The sequence below is a fragment of the Nerophis ophidion genome, linkage group LG27, assembly GCF_033978795.1.
Source record: "Nerophis ophidion isolate RoL-2023_Sa linkage group LG27, RoL_Noph_v1.0, whole genome shotgun sequence".
Lineage (NCBI taxonomy): Eukaryota > Metazoa > Chordata > Actinopteri > Syngnathiformes > Syngnathidae > Nerophis > Nerophis ophidion.
Genome location: NC_084637.1, coordinates 28129194 through 28141693, shown reverse-complemented (window position 1 = coordinate 28141693; position 12500 = coordinate 28129194). Strand labels below are relative to the sequence as shown.

Here is a 12500-nt window from a genome sequence, read left to right as displayed (position 1 = left end):
TGGCGAGTTGTCCAGGGTGTACCCCGCCTTCCGCCCAATTGTAGCTGAGATAGGCACCAGCTGTCAGGACTGTGACTTGGATTGGTTTTGCTTCTTTGATGCAGACGGATATTGGAATGAGCCAGGCGAGAATGTGAGTACATGATTAATTTATTTATATACTATAATAAAAACTGCGATGAGGTGGCGACTTGTTCAGGGTGTACCCCACCTTCCCCCCGATTGTAGGTGAGATAGGCGCCAGCGACCCCAAAAGGGAATAAGCGGTAGAAAATGGATGGATGGACTATAATAAAAAAAGCAAACAAAGGGCGCTTACAAGAAGGTACGAATACTAGGCTACAAAATACAAACGTGAAAAAAAACACTTGCTCAATGGCATGAAAAATAATGAACTATCAACAAAAACAGCACGATGGCATGGCTATGAAAAACTTAAACGAAAAACTTACTTGGCGTGGACAAAACTGAAAAGCATGGCATGAAGTTTGGAGCAGTAAGTATGTAGCAAGTTGTATAGCAGTATGAAATATATGCAAAGTTCCCAGGCCGAGGAACAAAAAAAAAAAGATTTAAATAGTGACTATGATGATGAGAAACAGGTGTGGGACTGAGGGCAGGGGCGTGACTTGGAGACCAGGTGGAAACTAATGCGTAACTATGGAAACAAACAAAACCAGGAAGTGCAAAAGGGGGAAACAAGAGTCCAAAAACAAAACATAAACATGATCAAACATAAAACTGATTTACAGGAATGATACCAGCGACCCCAAATGGAATAAGCGGTAGAAAATGGATGGATGGATGGATGGATGGAATCAAAACAATTGCCAAAAAAATTACACCATGATAGCTGAATTAAAAATAACATCACTACTAACTTAACCAATGTGAACGTGGTAGATTTAAGCATAAAATTAAATAGAACAAACACCAAAAGGGAGAAGCGGTAGAAAATGGATTGATGGAACAAATCAATGTAGAGCAACACATTTTTACAATAGAGTTCAGCGTGCGCATCGTGCCGTTACCAATTGCGAGCGATGCATGGAACGAACTACAAAGATGATGGTCATGTTGACTTAAGTCTTTGCTTTTTACAGTTCTGTTATTTTATCCGTTAAGTGGGTAATTCACATTTAAGGAAGGTATTGTGCGTCGCGACAACATTTGTCGGCCGTCAGCCACAACAGGAGCATATATATATATATATATATATATATATATATATATATATATATATATATATATATATATATATATATATATATATATATATATATATATAGGGACGGCGTGTCGCAGTGGAAGAGTGGCCGTGCGCAACCCAAGGGTTCCTGGTTCAATCCCCACCTAGTACCAACCTTGTCACGTCCGTTGTGTCCTGAGCAAGACACTTCACCCTTGCTCCCGATGGGTGCTGGTTAGCGCCTTGCATGGCAGCTCCCTCCATCAGTGTGTGAATGTGTGTGTGAATGGGTAAAATGTGGAAGTAGTGTCAAAGCGCTTTGAGTACCTTGAAGGTAGAAAAGCGCTATACAAGTACAACCCATTTATTATATATATATATGTATGTATGTATATATATATATATATGTGTGTGTATGTATGTATGTATGTATGTATATATATGTGTATGTATGTATGTATATATATGTGTATGTATGTATATATATATGTATGTATGTATATATATATGTATATATGTATGTGTGTATATATATATGTATATATATATATATATATATATATATGTATATATATATATATATATATATATTTGATATCACGTCATCGATTGGAAAATGCATTTTTAGACAATGTGATTTGCCTGAGCAGCTAGGAGACTCTGATAGTAACAAGCAACAAGCAGTAGAAAATGGACTAGAAAGAACAGATGTTAAAAAATAAAATAAATCTAACTTGGGACTTTCCGCGGGCCAGATCTCGAAGGCTGGCGGGCCGGATCTGGCCCGCGTGCCGTAGTTTGGGGACCCCTGCTTTAAACAATCAAATTTCATTGACAACCTGGTCTGGTGAAAATCAATCTATCAATGTTTATTTATATAGCCCTAAATCACAAGTGTCTCAAAGGGCTGCACAAGCCACAACGACATCCTCGGTTTTAGAGCCCACATAAGGGCAAGGAAAAACTCACAACCCAGTGGGAAGATAATGTCCTTTATTTAAAAAATAAAAACATTTTCTTTGTAGCTGAGATAGGCGCCAGCGCCCCCCGCGACCCCAAAATAAGCGGTAGGAAATGGATGGATGGATAGATTTTCTTTAACAAAAAATAAAATAAAAACAGTTTTATGGAAACTTGTAATTAATGGCAATGAGTACAATTTACTGTTAAAGGTTAGTACTATTAGTGGACCAGCAGCATACACAATCATGTGTGCTCCACGGACTCTGTGTCCCGCTCAAAAGTTTGCATGCACTTGTAAAGAACATAATGTCATGGCTGTCTTGAGTTTCCAATCATTTCTATAATTCTTATTTTATGTGATAAAGTGATTGGAGCACATACTTGTTGGTCACAAAAAAAAACATTTATGAAGTTTGGTTCTTCTATCAATTTATTATGGGTCTACTGAAAATGTGTGGGTCAAAAGTATACATACAGCAATGTTAATATTTGCTTACATGTCCCTTGGCAAGTTTCACTGCAATAAGGCGCTTTTGGTAGACATCCACAAGCTTCTGCTTGAATGTTTGACCACTCCTCTTGACAAAATTGGTGCAGTTCAGCTAAATGTGTGGCTTTTCTGACATGGACTTGTTTCCTCAGCCTTGTCCACACAGTCAGGACTTTGGGAAGGCCGTTCTAAAACCTTAATTCTAGCCTGATTCAGCCATTCCTTTACCACTTTTGGTTGATTGTGTCAAAGTAATTCGTTGTTGACGAACCCCAAGATGCAGAGACGGAGGCAGACATAGAATATGACAACAGGATTTAATTAAAACTAAACAAGAACCAACAAAAAGCACGCACGTGGGCGGAATAACAAACTAAGGGAGCTAGCACTGGAAGGTAGAAAACAAAAAGGAACTTTAGCATGGAAGCTAGTGGATAGCAAACAGAAAAACTGGAAATAACTAATGCTAACAGAAACAGCTTACCGCTACGACGACCAGGACAAAATGTAGCATGACAGGTAGTAGCTGTAACAAAACGACACGACCGGTAGCACGACAAGAGTGACATGTGGCAACGACAATGCAAATGACAATACAATGATTCAGCAACTGACACAAGACAAAGCAGGTACAAATAGGAGCGGGCTGATTGGCAACAGGTGTGACCAGGCACCCATCAGCCGGAGCTGAGGAGGAACACAGCACTCAGGGAACAAGACAGGAAGCTGACAAAATAAGAGCGCTAGACAGGAACTAAAGACAGGAGATACTAAACACAGAGGAAACAGACAAATGCAGAGGAAAAAACTAAAACATAGACAAACTGTCAAGGGGAAAGCCTGACAGATTGATTGATTAAAACTTTTATTAGTAGATTGCACAGTACAGTACATATTCCGTACAATTGACCACTAAATGGTAACACCCCAAAAAGTTTTTCAACTTGTTTAAGTCGGGGTCCACGTAAATCAATTCATGGTGTGTTTGGGGGTCATTGTCCTGTTGGAACACCCAACTGCGCCCAAGACCCAACCTCCGGGCTGATAATTTTAGGTTGTCCTTAAGAATTTTGAGGTAATCCACCTTTTCCATTGTCCCATTTAACCTTCCTTTTGTGTTAGCTTTCTGTTACCATGTCTTATGTTAACGGTTTGGTTTTGACCCATGTCTTAAATCAGCTGTAAACTACACTAAAAGCAATGATCTATAATCCGATTTGGTTCTCATCTCCTGGTTACCTTGTCAGGCTTTCTTATCCATGAAAATATTGGTTTTAATATTTTTGGTGTGGGCCATTAGGCCTTTTTTTTTGTCCGTATACTCCTCGATTTCAATAAAAAAATGGTAAAATGAACCTCAAGAGAATCGTATAAATAAATAATAAGTTAACTAGTACTGGGGGGTATTTGAACGCATCTCTTAAATAAATTGGTTTTATTTTTTTCCCTCATTTTAATAATTTTATACTGACTTGACCTCACATGTCTGCTAGACATGCCTGACTTTGTTTGTTTTGGTACTGGATAACAAGGTAAAATGAGAATCCCCCAAAGCTCACATGATTGGTAGAGGAGCTGGCTTTCAGTGTGTTCAGTTTTGGCTCTAATATTGCTTGATAATCTTATTTTTATAACCGGGTCGAAACCGACCCTAACAACATCAAGGTCATAATTTGGGGCGGCATGGCGTAGGGAACCTATGGCTCGCGAGCCAGATCTGGCTCTTTTGATGACTGCATCTGGCTCTCAGGTAAATCTGAGCTGACATTGCTTGACACGATAAGTAATGAAAAATTCCACTTGTAATCACAGTGTTAAAAATAATGTTCAAAATACAAAACATTCTCATGCATTTTTAATCCATCCATCCGTTTTCTACCGCACCTGTTCAAGAAGTTACGTAAATGGTAAGAAGTTATTTATTTATTATTGGTTAGTGTGGGGCTTGCCCTCCTGGGGGGTTCTTCAGACCACCAAGCTCCGACATGAGAGCCTGTTTCAGGGTTACAATTAGAGATGCGCGGTTTGCGGTCTCATCCGCCCAACCCGCGGATAAACCGCGGGTTGGGCGGGTGACATGACGAAAAAATTGATTTTAATTAGATTCGGGCGGGTGGCGGTTGAACCATCCGTAAATATTTGATATACATGGTTCTGGGATCGGTATCCTTTGCCATTCAAAGAGCCATTTAAGACCCGTGTCACAAAGCGAAGAAGACAATAGGTGACGCTAATATTCTCTAAAATGACTGCCGGCAGTCACCCAGATAATAAGTATTAGGGCGTGCTATGAAGCCATTGACTTTGTCGCCTTCTACAACATGTACGAACTGCTTGTCAGTCCAGCATCATCTTGTGTGTGACTTCCGCGGCAACACGCACACGACTGCAAGGCATACTGGGTGACACAGAGTACACTAATGGTTGTGATATAAACAATTTTAACACTCTTAGTAATATGCGCCACGCTGTGAAGCCACACCAAACAAGATTGACAAACACATTTCGGGAGAACATCCTCACAGTAACACAACATAAACGCAACCCAACAAATACCCAGAATCCTTTGTATCCATGACATTTCCTGACTATTTTATACACCCCCGTGACTATTTTATACACCCCCGTGCTTCGGTAAGGTGGGCGGGGTTGGGGTTGTAAAATACATTTATGTGGTTCTTTTATGCATTTAAAAACTAAAACGGGTCGGTGCCGACCCTAACACAAGCACCAGTGGCAGAAAAACAGGCCCAGACTATAATACTACCACCACCATGTTTGACGGTAGGAATGGTGTTCCTGGGATTAAAGGCCCCACATCACATGGACAAAGATAAGACCTTCTGGAGGAAAGCTCTGCGGTAATAAGTGAAGTGAATTATATTTATATAGCGCTTTTTCTGGGCTTCACGGCGGCAGAGGGGTTAGTGCGTCTGCCTCACAATGCGAAGTTCCTGCAGTCCTGGGTTCAAATCCAGGCTCGGGACCTTTCTGTGTGGAGTTTGCATGTTCTCCCCGTGAATGCGTGGGTTCCCTCCGGGTACTCCGGCTTCCTCCCACTTCCAAAGACATGCACCTGGGGATAGGTTGATTGGCAACACTAAATTGGCCCTAGTGTGTGAATGTTGTCTGTCTATCTGTGTTGGCCCTGCGATGAGGTGGCGACTTGTCCAGGGTGTACCCCGCCTTCCGCCCGATTGTAGCTGAGATAGGCGCCAGCGCCCCCCGCGTCCCCAAAAGGGAATAAGCGGCAGAAAATGGATGGATGGATGGATGGATAGCGCTTTTCTCTAGTGACTCAAAGCACTTTACATAGTGAAACCCAGTATCTAATTTACATTTAAACCAGTGTGGGTGGCACTGGGAGCAGGTGGATAAAGTGTCTTGCCCAAGGACACAACGGCAGTGACTAGGATGGCGGAAGCGGGAATCGAACCTGCAACCCTCAAGTTGCTGGCACGGCCGCTCTACCAACCGAGCTATAAGAGTTGTAGAAATTATTGGAAAATCAAGACAGCCATGACATTATGTTCTTTACAAGTGTATGTAAACTTTTGATCGCGACTGTATATTGTAGGAACCATCCATCCATCCATTTTCTACCGCTTATTCCCTTTCGGGGTGGCGGGGGGCGCTGGCGCCTATCTCAGCTACAATCGGGCGGAAGGCGGGGTACACCCTGGACAAGTCGCCACCTCATCGCAGGGCCAACACAGATAGACAGACAACATTCACACACTAGGGCCAATTTTAGTGTTGCCAATCAACCTATCCCCAGGTGCATGTCTTTGGAAGTGGGAGGCAGCCGGAGTACCCGGAGGGAACCCACGCATTCACGGGGAGAACACGCAAACTCCACACAGAAAGATCCCGAGCCTGGATTTGAACCCAGGACTGCAGGACCTTCGTATTGTGAGGCAGACGCACTAACCCCTCTGCCACCGTGAAGCCCCATTGTAGGAACCAGAATGTTAATAACAGAAGGAAACAACCCTTTTTGTGTGAATGAATGTGAATAAGTGAGAGTGAGTGTAAATGGGGTTTGTGCACTGACTGTAAGTGTGTCTTGTTTTTTTTTATGTTGATTTGATAAAAAAAATATGATTAAAGAAGAGGTTTTCGAGCTGCTCTTTGTCTGGTCCCTCACCTAGGACCAGTTTGCCTTGGGAGACCCTACCAGGGGGCTTAAAGCCCCCAGACAACATAGCTCCTAGGATCATTGGGACACGCAAACTCCTCTACCACAGTAAGGTGGCAGCTCAGAGAGGAGTGGAGGAGTTCAAGTACCTAGGAGTCTTGTTCACGAGTGAGGGAAGAGTGGATCGTGAGATCGACAGGCGGATCGGTGCGGCGTCTTCAGTAATGCGGACGTTGTACCGATCCGTTGTGGTGGAGAAGGAGCTGAGCCGGAAGGCAAAGCTCTCAATTTACCGGTCGATCTACATTCCCATCCTCACCTATGGTCATGAGCATTGGGTCATGACCAAAAGGATAAGATCACGGGTACAAGCGGCCGAAATGAGTTTCCTCCGCCGTGTGGCGGGGCTCTCCCTTAGAGATAGGGTGAGAAGCTCTGCCAACCGAGAGGAACTCAAAGTAAAGCCGCTGCTCCTCCACATGGAGAGGAGCCAGATGAGGTGGTTCGGGCATCTGGTCAGGATGCCACCCGAACGCCTCCCGAGGGAGGTGTTTAGGGCACGTCCAACCGGTAGGAGGCCACGGGGAAGACCCAGGACACGTTGGGAAGACTATGTCTCCCGGCTGGCCTGGGAACGCCTCGGGATCCCCCCGGGAAGAGCTAGACGAAGTGGCTGGGGAGAGGGAAGTCTGGGCTTCCCTGCTTAGGCTGCTGACCCCGCGACCCGACCTCGGATAAGCGGAAGAAGATGGATGGATGGATGATTAAAGAAGGAAAAGCATAAAAAAAGAGCCCCTGGATGAACTGACTCGATTTCTCCCCTTGCAGCGCCTGTCAGTCGTCCCAGGAGGCTCAGAAGGAGGCGGCCGCCGACGACAGCACGGTGTACACCAGGATCCTGGACGGGCTTCTCGACGGTTACGACAACAGGCTGCGACCCGGGCTAGGAGGTCTGTCTCACACACTGATGTTTGTCAGCTGAGGTGAACGCTTGAGTCGTGAAAGCCCAGCGCTGTCAATCATGCCAGGGTGCGTCACTCAAAGCGAGCGCAGGCCTGAGCGCTCTCCTCACTCTCTTCGCCTTGGCAACGAAACGTGGGGCGGTTTAGCTCGGTTGGTAGAGTGGCCGTGCCAGCAACTTGAGGGTTGCAGGTTCGATTCCCGCTTCTGCCTTCCTAGTCACTGCCGTTGTGTCCTTGGGCAAGAAACTTTAAACCACCTGCTCCCAGTGCCACCCACACTGGTTTAAATGTAACTTAGATATTGGGTTTCACTATGTAAAGCGCTTTGAGTCACTAGAGAAAAAGCGCTATATAAATATAATTCACTTCACACTTCACAAACCTTGAGAGTTGACTCGTTGCCATAAAGATGGATTCCCCCCCCACCCCACCCGCTCCCTTAGGCGATAAAAATGAAAGCTTTTCAATTTCACCTGCCTTCACACCTTGATCTCTATTTGACATTATCCGTCTTTGTTTTTTTCCTCTGCGTCTTTCATGTACTTTCATGCACACGCGCCGCACAACAGGAAGTGAAGGTTTTACACGGAATGGCTGCACAAGCCCTGGTAACAGTTGCTAGCGGTGACGAGAAAATAAAAAAATGGCATAGAAACACAAAAGCACAGAAACGTTCAAGGCTATCACGGCAAATGTCTTCCCCCCTACAAAAACCTTTTTCGGTCCCCCCATTTACTTCGGGGGTCATGTTTCCTCTTAAGTCAGGAATATCCTCAAGTTAATTTGTCCGATTAATACGGACGTTTTGTTAACGCTATATTATAAAAATATAACGCTATATTATAAAAATATAACGCTATATTATAAAAATACAGACGTTTTGTTAACGCTATATTATAAGAAATAAAAAAAAAAGCCTTCCCCCCCATTTACTTCCGGGGTCACGTTTCCTCTTACGTCAGGAATATCTTCAAGTTAATTTGTCCGATTAATAAAGACGTTTTGTTAACGCTATATTATAAAAATATAACGCTATAATATAAAAATATAATGCTATATTATAAAAATACAGACGTTTTTTTAACGCTATATTATAAAAATATAACGCTATATTATAAAAATATAACGCTATATTATAAAAATACAGAGGTTTTGTTAACACTATATGATAAGAAATTTAAAAAAAGCCTTCCCGCCCCATTTACTTCCGGGGTTACGTTTCTTCTTATGTCATCCCATAGCTTGTGTTCGTAAATTGTTTTTTTATTGTTTATTTATTTTTTATTAAGCGTTAACAAAACATCTGTATTTTTTATAATATAGCGTTATATTTTTATAATATAGCGTTATATTTTTATAATATAGCGTTAACAAAACGTCTGTATTAATCATGACCCCGGAAGTAAACGGGGGGGAAGGTTTTTGTAGGGGGAAGATATTTGGCGTGACACTGCCACAAAGTTGTCCCGTTTTGTGGCTAGTGTCACGCTAATGTCTTCCCCCCTACAAAAACCTTCCCTCCCCCATTTACTTCCGGGGTCATGTTTCCTCTTACGTCAGGAATATCTTCAAATTAATTTGTCCGATTAATAAAGACGTTTTGTTAACGCTATATTAAAAAAATATAACGCTATATTATAAAAATACAGACGTTTTGTCAACACTATATTATAAAAATATAACGCTATATTATAAAAATACAGACGTTTTGTTAACGCTATATTATAAAAATACAGACGTTTTGTTAACGCTATATTATAAAAATATAACGCTATATTATAAAAATACAGACGTTTTGTTAACGCTATATTATAAAAATATAACGCTATATTATAAAAATACAGACGTTTTGTTAACGCTATATTATAAAAATATAACGCTATATTATAAAAATACAGACGTTTTGTTAACGCTATATTATTAAAAAAATGTAAAAAGCCTTCCCCCCCATTTACTTCCGGGGTCCCGTTTCCTCTTCTGTCATCCCAAAGCTTGTGTTTGTAAATTGTTGTTTTAATTTATTTTTATTTTTTTATAATTTAGCGTTAACAAAACGTCTGTATTTTTTATAATATAGCGTTATATTTTTATAATATAGCGTTATATTTTTATAATATAGCGTTAACAAAACATCTGTATTAATCATGACCCCGGAAGTAAATGGGGGGGAAAGTTTTTGTAGGGGGGAAGAAATTTGGCGTGACACTGCCACAAAGTTGTCCCGTTTTGTGGGTAATGTCACGCCTAATGCCTTCCCCCCTACAAAAACCTTTGCTCCCCATTTACTTCCGGGGTCATGTTTCCTCTTAAATCAGGAATATCCTCAAGTTAATTTGTCAGATTAATACAGACGTTTTGTTAACGCTATATTATAAAAATATAACGCTATATTATAAAAATACAGACGTTTTGTTAACGCTATATTATAAAAATATAACGCTATATTATAAAAATACAGACGTTTTGTTAACACTATATTATAAAAATATAACGCTATATTATAAAAATACAGACGTTTTGTTAACGCTATATTATAAAAATATAACGCTATATTATAAAAATACAGACGTTTTGTTAACACTATATTATAAAAATATAACGCTATATTATAAAAATACAGACGTTTTGTTAACGCTATATTATAAAAATATAACGCTATATTATAAAAATACAGACGTTTTGTTAACGCTATATTATAAAAATATAACGCTATATTATAAAAATATAACGCTATATTATAAAAATACAGACGTTTTGTTAACGCTATATTATAAAAATATAACGCTATATTATAAAAATACAGACGTTTTGTTAACGCTATATTATTAAAAAAATGTAAAAAGCCTCCCCCCCATTTACTTCTAGGGTCACGTTTACTCACGTGTCCTCTTACGTCATCCCATAGCTTGTGTTTTTAAATTGTTTTTTATTTATTTTTTTATTTTTTATAATTTTGCGTTAACAAAACCTCTGTATTTTTTTTATAATATAGCGTTATATTTTTATAATATAGCGTTAACAAAACGTCTGTATTAATCATGACCCCGGAAGTAAATGGGGGGGAAGGTTTTTGTAGGGGGGAAGAAATTTGGCGTGACACTGCCACAAAGTTGTCCCGTTTTGTGGGTAATGTCACGCCTAATGTCTTCCCCCCTACAGAACCCCCCCCATTTACTTCCGGGGTCATGTTTCCTCTTAAGTCAGGAATATCCTCAAGTTAATTTGTCCGATTAATACGGACGTTTTGTTAACGCTATATTATAAAAATATAACGCTATATTATATAAATACAGACGTTTTGTTAACGCTATATTATAAAAATATAACGCTATATTATAAAAATATAACGCTATATTATAAAAATACAGACGTTTTGTTAACGCTATATTATAAAAATATAACGCTGTATTATAAAAATACAGACGTTTTGTTAACGCTATATTATAAAAATACAGACGTTTTGTTAACGCTATATTATAAAAAAAATGTAAAAAGCCTCCCCCCCCATTTACTTCTAGGGTCACGTTTCCTCATGTTTCCTCTTACGTCATCCCATAGCTTGTGTTTGTAAATTGTTTTTTAAATTGTTTTTTATTTTTTATAATTTTGCGTTAACAAAACGGCTGTATTTTTTATAATATAGCGTTATATTTTTATAATATAGCGTTAACAAAACGGCTGTATTTTTTATAATATAGCGTTATATTTTTTTAATATAGCGTTAACAAAACGTCTGTATTAATCATGACCCCGGAAGTAAATGCGAGGGAAGGTTTTTGTAGGGGGGAAGATATTTGGCGTGACACTGCCACAAAGTTGTCCCGTTTTGTGGGTAATGTCACGCCTAATGCCTTCCCCCCTACAAAAACCTTTGCCCCCCCCATTTACTTCCGGGGTCATGTTTCCTCTTACGTCAGGAATATCCTCAAGTTAATTTGTTCGACTAGTAAAGACGTTTTGTTAACTCTTTATTATAAAAATATAACGCTATATTATAAAAATATAACGCTATATTATAAAAATACAGACGTTTTGTTAACGCTATATTATTTAAAAAATTCAAAAAGCCTCCCCCCCATTTACTTCTAGGGTCACGTTTACTCACGTGTCCTCTTACGTCATCCCATAGCTTGTGTTTTTAAATTGTTTTTTCAATTTTTTTTTATTTTTTATAATTTTGCGTTAACAAAACCTCTGTATTTTTTTTTATAATATAGCGTTATATTTTTATAATATAGCGTTAACAAAACGTCTGTATTAATCATGACCCCGGAAGTAAATGGGGGGGAAGGTTTTTGTAGGGGGGAAGATATTTGGCGTGACACTGCCACAAAGTTGTCCCGTTTTGTGGGTAATGTCACGCCTAATGTCTTCCCCCCTACAGAACTCCCCCCATTTACTTCCGGGGTCATGTTTCCTCTTAAGTCAGGAATATCCTCAAGTTAATTTGTCCGATTAATACGGACGTTTTGTTAACGCTATATTATAAAAATATAACGCTATATTATATAAATACGGACGTTTTGTTAACGCTATATGATAAAAATATAACGCTATATTATAAAAATACAGACGTTTTGTTAACGCTATATTATAAAAATATAACGCTATATTATAAAAATACAGACGTTTTGTTAACGCTATATTATAAAAATATAACGCTATATTATAAAAATACAGACGTTTTGTTAACGCTATATTATTAAAAAAATGTAAAAAGCCTCCCCCCCATTTACTTCTAGGGTCACGTTTCTTCAC

General features: G+C 39.7%; 2 protein-coding genes across 5 annotated transcripts in view; one reads left to right on the top strand and one right to left on the bottom strand.

Annotated features, from left to right (window-relative positions):
* The window catches only part of LOC133544468 (gamma-aminobutyric acid receptor subunit alpha-5-like), a 103197-nt gene that overhangs the window by 12758 nt on the left and 77939 nt on the right, over positions 1-12500 (top strand). For all 3 annotated transcript variants that reach the window (XM_061889815.1, XM_061889816.1, XM_061889814.1), the window contains exon 4: positions 7609-7730. In XM_061889815.1, the coding sequence (XP_061745799.1) occupies positions 7609-7730 (122 nt within the window). The remainder of the gene's footprint in view (positions 1-7608; positions 7731-12500) is intronic.
* The window catches only part of LOC133544467 (gamma-aminobutyric acid receptor subunit beta-3-like), a 250825-nt gene that overhangs the window by 181860 nt on the left and 56465 nt on the right, over positions 1-12500 (bottom strand). The window lies entirely within an intron of this gene.